This window comes from Triturus cristatus, chromosome 1_1 (genome assembly GCF_964204655.1).
Source record: "Triturus cristatus chromosome 1_1, aTriCri1.1, whole genome shotgun sequence".
Lineage (NCBI taxonomy): Eukaryota > Metazoa > Chordata > Amphibia > Caudata > Salamandridae > Triturus > Triturus cristatus.
Window position 1 is genome coordinate 31507808 of NC_140579.1, and position 9641 is coordinate 31517448.

At 45.4% G+C, this 9641-nt stretch overlaps 1 protein-coding gene across 4 annotated transcripts in view; it reads left to right on the plus strand.

Moving 5' to 3' along the window:
- LOC146869239 (uncharacterized) overlaps positions 1 to 7866 on the plus strand; it is a 462683-nt gene extending 454817 nt beyond the window's left edge. For all 4 annotated transcript variants that reach the window (XR_014978995.1, XR_014978999.1, XR_014978994.1 and 1 more), the window contains exon 4: positions 3783 to 7866. Coding sequence is in view for 1 of the 4 variants with exons in the window: in XM_085645955.1 (XP_085502081.1) it covers positions 3783 to 3887 (105 nt within the window). In the remaining 3 variants the exon portion in view is untranslated. The remainder of the gene's footprint in view (positions 1 to 3782) is intronic.
- The last annotated feature ends 1775 nt before the right edge of the window (positions 7867 to 9641 follow it).

Sequence of the window (9641 nt, forward strand, 5' to 3'; positions counted from 1 at the left end):
AATTTGGGTATCGTCGGCATATGAAAAAATAGTCAGCCCAGCCTCTTCTGCAATAGAGGCCAAGGGTCTCATGTAGATTTTGAATAATAGGGGGCTGAGTATGGACCCCTGAGGGACACCATATGCCGATGGATAAGTGGAAGAGGTGGCTTTCGTGGAGAAGACCTGGAAAGTGCGTTCACTTAAAAAGGAAGCAATCCAGGTCAAAGCCGGACCGTCCAATCCCAGGGATCGAAGAGAGTTCAAAAGAATGGAATGGGACACGGTGTCGAACGCCGCGCTTAAATCCAGAAGGATAAGTGCAGATGTTTCCCCGTGGTCGACACCGTGTCTTAAACTCTCCGTTACCCCGAGAAGGGTGGTCTCAGTAGAATGGTAAGCACGAAAACCAGACTGGGAAGGGTGCAAAAATCCCAAAGATTCCACTAAATTGTATAGTTGGATGTTAACATGCCTCTCCAGCACTTTAGAGAATACAGGTAGCAAGGATATCGGTCTGAAATTGGCGAGATTGGAGACGTCCGCTCCAGCTTTTTTTAGGAGGGGGACAACCATTGCGTGCTTCCAATCCTGTAACACCTGGGATTCAAGAAATGAGGCATTTAAAAGTCTCATAAGGACTCTCCGCGGTTCAAGATCCAGTAATTTAAGAATTTTAACTGGTACAGGGTCACGTGGCGAACCGGATTTGATACTGTTTAAACAGATGGAAAACGAGGTATCATCAAATAATTGCCACTGTGTCATCTTCACAGGAGAAAGCAATTCGATCCCTACAGCCTGTGTGGAACTAGGTTCCTCAGTATTTAAGGAGGGGCTCATAGAGTCATATATGCGTTTGACCTTTGTGATAAAAAATTCCGCAATGGAATTACACTGGGCCTCCTCTAGGGGTCGAGGTGTTGGAATGGTATCCACTCCTGTCAATTTTTTGACTACAGAGAAAAGAGTGCGAGGGCAATTCTGAGCTTGTGTTACAGTGTTTGAAATGTAAGTAGCTCTAGCGGTTTTACATTTTAGATGGTATTCTTTTAGAGCCTCTTTTTATAAATAGTCTTCTGTAGAACAGAATAAGAGTGCCTCCATTTACGTTCCAAAGCCTTGCATTTAGTACGTAAGGACTTTAGTTCAATGGAAAACCAAGGCGCAGGGGGGCGATGCGACCTGGGATATTTAGACGTAAGTGGGAGAAGAGTGTTAACAGCATTTGTGAGCCAGTAGGAGACAGCAGTGTTCATCTCCACAACCGAGCTCTCGCATTCCTCAGGACAAGTTTTAGAAAGATATTGATTAAACTTATTAATGTCCAGTTTATCCCAACGATGGAAAGGTGCACCCTTATCCAAAAAACTGTGTTCAAGATTCTTCGTGTGTATTAAGGAGAAATGAACAGCAAGATGATCAGACCATTCCAAAGGGCGGGCACTCAGAGAGCAGTCAAAAGCAAGGTTGGATAGAATAGGATCCAATTGATGACCAGCAGAGTCGGTAGGGCCAATGTTCAGCAAAAAGAGGTTCAAAGCCTCCAGATCAGACAAAAAACGTTTGCTATTTACACACTGAGGATCTTCAAGATGTAGATTAATGTCGCCAATGATGGTAAAATTGGCAGCCCTAAGAAGTAATGGGGCTATGATGTCAGCTAATGAGGATGTCCAGGAAGAGGCGTTCCCAGGAGGGCGATATATCAGAAGACCGGATAGAGTGAATTGAGGATTAATAGTTAATTTAAAATGTGCACTCTCACTTCCAGACATAGGAAAAGCTACAAATTTGCATGTATAGATGTCCTTAAAAATAATAGCAATCCCTCCCCCCTTACCGGTATTCCTATCCAATCTTACTATTACATAATTATTAGGCACAGCAACAGCAATATCAGGACCAGAACAATCCTGGAGCCATGTTTCGGTAAGAAACACAGCATCAGGCTGTTCATCTACGATAAAATCATGAATATGATGCTTATGTTTCGGGAGGGATCGACAATTTATACTCCAGAACTGGAGTGAAGGGCAAGTAGAATTAATGTGTCGTCTCCGACGTTTACCCCGAGAGCGGCCACAGTGTGCAACTTTACACTTGGGCATATTACTGGGAACGAAGCCACAACCAGCGCATTCAAACCCAGATCTCGGGAGAGAACATATAGTGCAGTTTCTATGCTGGATGGAGCGTAAAGATTCCAAAGCCTCACCTGAGTACAGAACTCTATCCAGAGAGCTACTTGAGGCAGTCATCATGGCCCCTGGCACGGACGGGCACAGACGGGCTAAACTCTGGCGTAACTCCGGCGGAAAGCCGGCGCCCCGCTGCGCGTATCCGCTGCGCGAAAGCGTGGCCCCCTTAAATATATGTCTGGCGTCCTTGTGACGTCAGACCATCGAGCAGAAGAGGCGCCGTCGGGCGTCCGACTCACCCAAGATGGCCGCCGAAAATTCCACTGCCAGGACAAGGGCCCGCAAGTGCGGTGAGTGTACAATTTTATAGTGCAAGTGAGGGCAAATTCTAAAAACAAGGGCAAACAACTAATACCAAAATAAAATGTCACAAACAGGTAAATTTAAAAGCGATAAGCGCAGAACGCGATCAGCGCGAAAATGACAGCGTTAGGGGTATCAGCAAAGCGCGGCACGTTTAGAACTAAAAGTCTTCAGATGCAGCTAAGTAGAGTGGTTCTTAAGTGACTGAGCACCAAGTTTGACCCCCTTAAATATATGTCTGGCGTCCTTGTGACGTCAGACCATCGAGCAGAAGAGGCGCCGTCGGGCATCCGACTCACCCAAGATGGCCGCCGAAAATTCCACTGCCAGGACAAGGGCCCGCAAGTGCGGTGAGTGTACAATTTTATAGTGCAAGTGAGGGCAAATTCTAAAAACAAGGGCAAACAACTAATACCAAAATAAAATGTCACAAACAGGTAAATTTAAAAGCGATAAGCGCAGAACGCGATCAGCGCGAAAATGACAGCGTTAGGGTATCAGCAAAGCGCGGCACTTTTAGAACTAAAAGTCTTCAGATGCAGCTAAGTAGAGTGGTTCTTAAGTGACTGAGCACCAAGTTTGACCCCCTTAAATATATGTCTGGCGTCCTTGTGACGTCAGACCATCGAGCAGAAGCGGCGCCGTCGGGCGTCCGACTCACCCAAGATGGCCGCCGAAAATTCCACTGCCAGGACAAGGGCCCGCAGGTGCGGTGAGTGTACAATTTTATAGTGCAAGTGAGGGCGAATTCTAAAAACAAGGGCAAACAACTAATACCAAAATAAAATGTCACAATGTTACCATGGAGATCGCCCCCTCTTTCAAGCAAACAAGTCACACAAGTCCCCACACTCAAAGTTCCAGACTTTCAGGGACTCACAGAATTAGTTTGAAAGGTTTAAAGGAGATTATGAAATCATAAAACTAAGAATGTAGCACTTTAATTGTATTCAGTATTCTAGAACGTGACCTTTGCTCTTCTAATTGAATTTCTTTTTAATTAAAAGTGTAACCTCTTAGTGGGAGTTGCAGACACTGAGTGCTCATCAGGACACTGGTTGCTTTCTGTTCTTAGCACTACTTTTGCCACCTCTGAGGGCAGTGGTCACATTGGTAATGCCATGGTTCACAAGGGGCAAGCCAGGAGTCGCAATAGAGACCCCTGTCGACCCCAAAATGATGTCCAATGTTTACCCTCTCTTAGAGAGAATTCATGTGGTCTATTTTTGTGCTTGTTTTAGGTATTCACTTAATCCTTTTTGGCTTTAGATGCAGTAAATTTGTTTTCTCCCTCTGCAGGTCTGCAACATTCTGGAGAACAGGTTTCCATCGTCTGGTGTTCGGTTGTACATGCAACAATCTCGGGCGAGCCTGGACTGTAGGAACGTGGTGGAGTCCCCATAACTCATGGGATCTGATGTACCGCCAGCCTCTTAAATAGTCCTTGAAGACATCCCACTGACCGCTAAACACAGCCGTGTATGGCTTGGAGATGAAACCGCTAGCCATCATCACTTCTATCATACAAGCAGGCCAGATACCAACTCCACCAATGCTCCACCCGGTGCCACGAAGCTGCCATATCCTTTCTAACTGTCCGGATCACTGTCAACAAATTTTCTTCTTGAAGAAGGAATTTGGTCCTACGATGTGCGAAGTTCAATCCACTCCCTCAATGCGGGTCATGTTAAACTCTCTACGCGAAAGTGGAGATGACTATTGTTATGAGTCAGAAGGACATGCAGTCAAGGGTTGGCCTTCATGCTGGTAGGGTTCACCCGTAGACATGCAGATTCAGAGGAACTTGGACAAAATGATATGTTTGAAAGAGCTATGGGAATAAAATAAAAACTGCAGTGGAGAACACTTTCTAAGAGAGTATTTTAGCATATTTAACAAAAATGTAAATAGGCTGAAGTGAAAATGCAATTTTGTAACAGGTCCATGCGGATCCATTCAGGATATCTACAGAAATAAATGTACGTGGACTGAATCTAAAGGAAGGACATTAGTGGATAGCTTGAAATCTGCATGGATCCTGACCTCCTGAACCTAAATAGGGCCCACGGGCTCCTCAGAAATACTTGGCCTCCTTTCATTTGAATTCTGGGCCCAGCAGCAGACGTTGATCACTGTTCCTGCTCTTAGAGTAGGCAGGTGAAGCCCTACAAGGATTCAGGGTGTAGCAGGTAAGATAGCTCAGAGGGCTACGTGCTACTGCAGTGATCTGTATGCAAACTGCAGGTCACAAGGTTGAATTCTGCAAGAGCCAACTCCTCTTCTCCAGGACAACTGCGCATCATTAAATTACGTAATATGATAGATGAAACTGAAGAATTACGGTAGCTGGTGCTTCTTAAATCGCACCTTCTTATTTTCATTTGTTTAGTCTGTAGTGTTTGTGTTGTGAGCATGTTTGTTACTGAGGCTGAAACAACCTGCATTGGAACTGGAGGCCCTGGGGCAGGCATTGGTTCATACCTTGTTAACATGGAAGCCATCCATAGGAGCATCCAATGGCAGCCCACAAGGATCGGCTCTATGGCACAGTTGCGGGGTATTCTCAAGAGATTAATTTACATACTCTGTGGTTATCATAAGAATGAGACCTGAATAAAGCCCTCGACACCCCCAACCATTAGACACCCACGTTTGCTATTAAGGTCCTCATTAGAAGGTGTTCAAGGGAGGGTGGGGAATGTACCCCACATGTATTCATATTTTTCAATATAAAAATGAGGCAGAACAGGCTGGATTTGTTTTTAACACACTGAATTTTGCATATTTGCTTCTTTCTTTGGTCCGTTTGCTCGATACTTTTGAGCAGCTTTGGCCTACCATAATTTATCAGTGCGATAACTGCAAGAGTGTGCGCATTATCATAGAACTCGGAATCCGACCCCAGTTCAAACTCTTGAGATCAGGCTTTAGCCCTTCCCTTGTAATGAGGGCCTTAGTAGGCAATCAGGAGTTTTAGTGCAGCTACTCACCCGTGAGGGTCTTAGGGCGCTGAGGGGGAGGGGCTGGTGATCCATCTGGGTGTGAAGGTTTCAGTCAAAGAGCCAGGTCTTCAGATCCTTCCTGAACTGAGGTGGAGGGGCAGGGTGTTCCAGGTCTTCGGATGCTTCCTGAACTGAGGTGGTGGGGCGGGGTGTTCCAGGTGTTCAGATCCTTCCTGAACTAAGGTTCAGGGGCGGGGTGTTCCAGGTCTTCAGATCCTTCCTGAACTGAGGTGGAGGGGCGGGGTGTTCCAGGTCTTAAGTTCCTTCCTGAACTGAGGTGGAGGGGTGGGGTGTTCCAGGTCTTTGGATCCTTCCTGAACTGAGGTGGAGGGGCGGGGTGTTCCAGGTCTTCGGATCCTTCCTGAGGTGGAGGGGCGGGCTGTTCCAGGTCTTCAGATCCTCCCTGAACTGAGGTGGAGGGGCGGGGTGTTCCAGGTCTTCAGATCCTCCCTGAACTGAGGTGGAGGGGCGGGGTGTTCCAGGTCTTCAGATCCTTTATGAACTGAGGTGGAGGGGCGGGTTGTTCCAGGTCTTCAGATCCTTTATGAACTGAGGTGGAGGGGCGGGTTGTTCCAGGTCTTCAGATCCTTTATGAACTGAGGTGGAGGGGCGGGTTGTTCCAGGTCTTCAGATCCTTTATGAACTGAGGTGGAGGGGCAGGGTGTTCCAGGTCTTCAGATCCTTTATGAACTGAGCTGGAGGGGCGGGTTGTTCCAGGTCTTGGCAGTGAGGTATTAGAACGATCTTCCTCCAGTCCTGGTCTTGTGAATCCGTGGGACAGTGTTATGCAGTGAAAAAGTGTTATGTGCGTGTGCATTGTATGACTGATAAACGTTTGGTTCCTATTGTCTTTATGATTGGTTACATCAAGCAGTATGTATCTACTTGCAGTACCTATCTCCCATACCCACACCTTGTTAAACTGTGTAATATGGGTGGACTGGGGCTGCATCAGGGATAAGGTGGGGGTCTAGTGGCGAAACTGCCACCTTTTACAAAGTGTAGACCTGGGTTCTTTGTCTCTTGACCGAAAGCTGTGATTATATGCAAATGACTGAACCTCCACTACTGAGGCACCCTTTCTGGAAGTGTTTTGCCATTTGTTGCTGAATGTAGGCATGCACTGGGAGCCTATCCGCTGTCCTCAGGTACTGCAAACCAAGATAGAGAGCTGCCTACAAAGAGAGGGGATTCCCCCTTTCACAGCCGTTTCATTGTAATAGATTCTCCTCCATTTTACATTATTTTGTTCATTTCTCTTTTTATATTGTTTTGATTTGTGTCTATTCAATAGATTTTGGTTTGCAAATAAGTCACACAATCTGCACATTAATCACTGATCTTTAATGTGTCTTTTATGATCACCATAATGAGGAATTCATTAATAAAAACAAAATTATTAAAAGAGATCACGTGGACATGTTTCCAAAGTAATGGATGCAACTGCGAATAAAAAAAGAAGACGACGAATTAACAAAAGGATGTAACATAAAATCACATTTATTGCAATTAAAGGGCTATTCATGGGGGACTTCCCTCACTTTAAAATTCACCCACTAGTTCAAATGACTTAAAGCGCCTGTTCTTAAATGTGTGAATATATGAAATGTAGTATATTTGTCACTTTGAGAAATGCAATGTAATTGTGCAGCTGGAACGTACAAGGTCTGTGCTCTGTCACCCGTGTAATGCAACATTTCAAAGGTGCCAGAGTTACATCAGCTATACTGCTCTAAAGTTAGACAGGTGATGTGCACAAGTACTAACATTGTAAGTATACTAGACATAAAATGAACAATCTATGCAGCTGTGTCACAGGAAGGTAACAAGGAAACAGCATGTGACATGCAGCAGTTCACAGCTCATTGACGCAGTTTACGTTCCATGCCAGGGAGGACATGCTCTACATCGGACTGGCTGACCTGTTTGTAGGTGACACTATGGTCTCAGGGGCTTATTTACAAGTCCATTGTGCCACCCGTGCGTAACTTTTTGGGACACACCAGCGGCACAGTGTGCCTTCCCATATTTACAAAGCCATGTAAGGTCTAGCCTAGACAGTGCTTGCTTGCTGTTAGGGGGTCTGTTGTCTGTAATTTGTGGGGCCTGACTCCTCCCATGCTTTGGATTAGCTTTTGTGACTGTCATTTTAAAATGGTAGCCTGCAAATGGTGAGTGCATGCCCCACCTTTTCTAAAAAGTTTACTCCCATGGAGTATTGCTGTGGGAGCGAGCAGCAACGTGCATGCTGCATCTGTGCAGTGCTGACCTGGGAGTGCAGCCGATGAGTGCTTGTTATAGTTGTCAGTACTGAAGTAAATGGTCACAGTGGAAGTCACATCAGTGTGGTACAAAAATTATAATAAAGTTATTCAAACGTCACCATGATATTGGCAAATCAATGCGATTTTATTCTATTCATCATCACATGATTATTTATAGGCAGCATGATTGTCTGTACATTTAGAAACAATAGAGTGCTCAAGAAGAAGTTCGTGCTGGTGAGGGTTGTAGGAAAGGAAAGGCAATGTGCAATATATACATCAAATATAGCTACAACCTATCCAGCCTAAAGATGGCAAATTAATACAAACAAAACATAGCAAATTGTGTGCTTCGAGAATTGATCTCTGTAGTCAATGCTTGAAATGTGGTGAGAAAGACAGTCGACGTTTCGACCCCTATATGTCATGTAGGTAATTAGATCCTTATCCTTTGGTCTTCATCAGGACAAAAGATTAGGACAAGGGGGAGGAAAAGCACCGATGGCAAGCAGCAAGAATAATCGGGCTGCAGATAAAGGATTGGAGGGCCTTTAGGCCCTCATAAACATGAAGTGGAACAAAAATTAAATGGTGGTTGGCTTTGAGGCCTCATGTTCCGGGGAGGGGTAGAATTAGAATGTCATCCATCCGTAAGGGGTGGTCAGTAATCTCCTTGTAGGGAGCCTTTACGACAATCAAGCGTACTTGGATTTCTTTGCGCAAGTAGCTCAACTGTGTCTGTTCCCACCGTCCGACTCAGGTTAATAACTGTTATTGTTGTCAGCAGCTCTTTCCATCTCCTTCCCTCTGATTCCCCCATTCCTCCTTTCTTTCTTTGCCTCTCTTTCTCTTTCCATGACGGGCAATGCGAAGCAGCTGACGCTGGACCCGTTATAGGTAGTGTGTTTTTGTTTCACGCTTGTTTAGCTATCTGATTTTTTTAGTTCATACGCTCAAAGAGAAGCAGCAAAAGTGCCTGTAATTCAAAAAACTATTTTAATGCAAGCAGGCGGCTAAACTGTTATCTGAGGTTGCGAGGGGTCCCTACATCAATTACTCTATCGTATGAAGCTGTACCGTAGAGCCCAAAAAGTATGGCAAAACCGCTCCCTTCAATGGGCGAGTGTGCGCGAAAACCTAACTCAAGAATGATAGTGTTGCAACAGTATGCATAAAATCGAACACCCAAAAATCTAAGACATAATGGCAGCGTTAAGTGTCACTTTACCCTGAAGGTAAGGCCTGTTGGACTTGGCCCTTTCTGCAGGGTCATCCCTGAACTTTTTGCCTTCCTCCTGGTATTTTTTCTGACCTGGTGTTGGTGGTTTTAGGACTCTAGGCACTTTAGCACTGCTGTCCAGTGTAAAAAGTGTGTGTGCTCTCTTTGGTAAACATGGTAAGATTGGTCTACACCTGTTTGGCGTATTTAATTTACCTATCAGTCCCTTGTAAAGTGGTATCTCAGATACCCAAGGCCAGTAAATTAAATGCTACTGGTGGGCTTCCAGCGCCGATTGCGCCACCCACCAAAGTAGCCTTTCAAACCTGTCTCAGGCCGCTGCCATTACAGGGCCTGTGCGCGCAGTTTACTGCCGCTGTGACGTGACACCTAAAGTGTGTGCCACGTCTGTGACCCCCCTTTTACTGCATGTCCGTCACCTCTAAGGAAGGCCCTAGCTAGCCCTATGGCAGGGTGCATTGTAGGTAAAAGGTAGTGATCCAACAGATGCCCACGGATGAACACTTCACAAAACAAATGTATCTCAATGGGGCCCCTACACATTTACCCAAATATTCATACACACTCCCTGGACAAACCCCTGGGGCTCAAGTTTTGTAATTCACTTAAGTTCAGATTAGTTAATTCCCTGTAACCACAGACAATTAAGAAT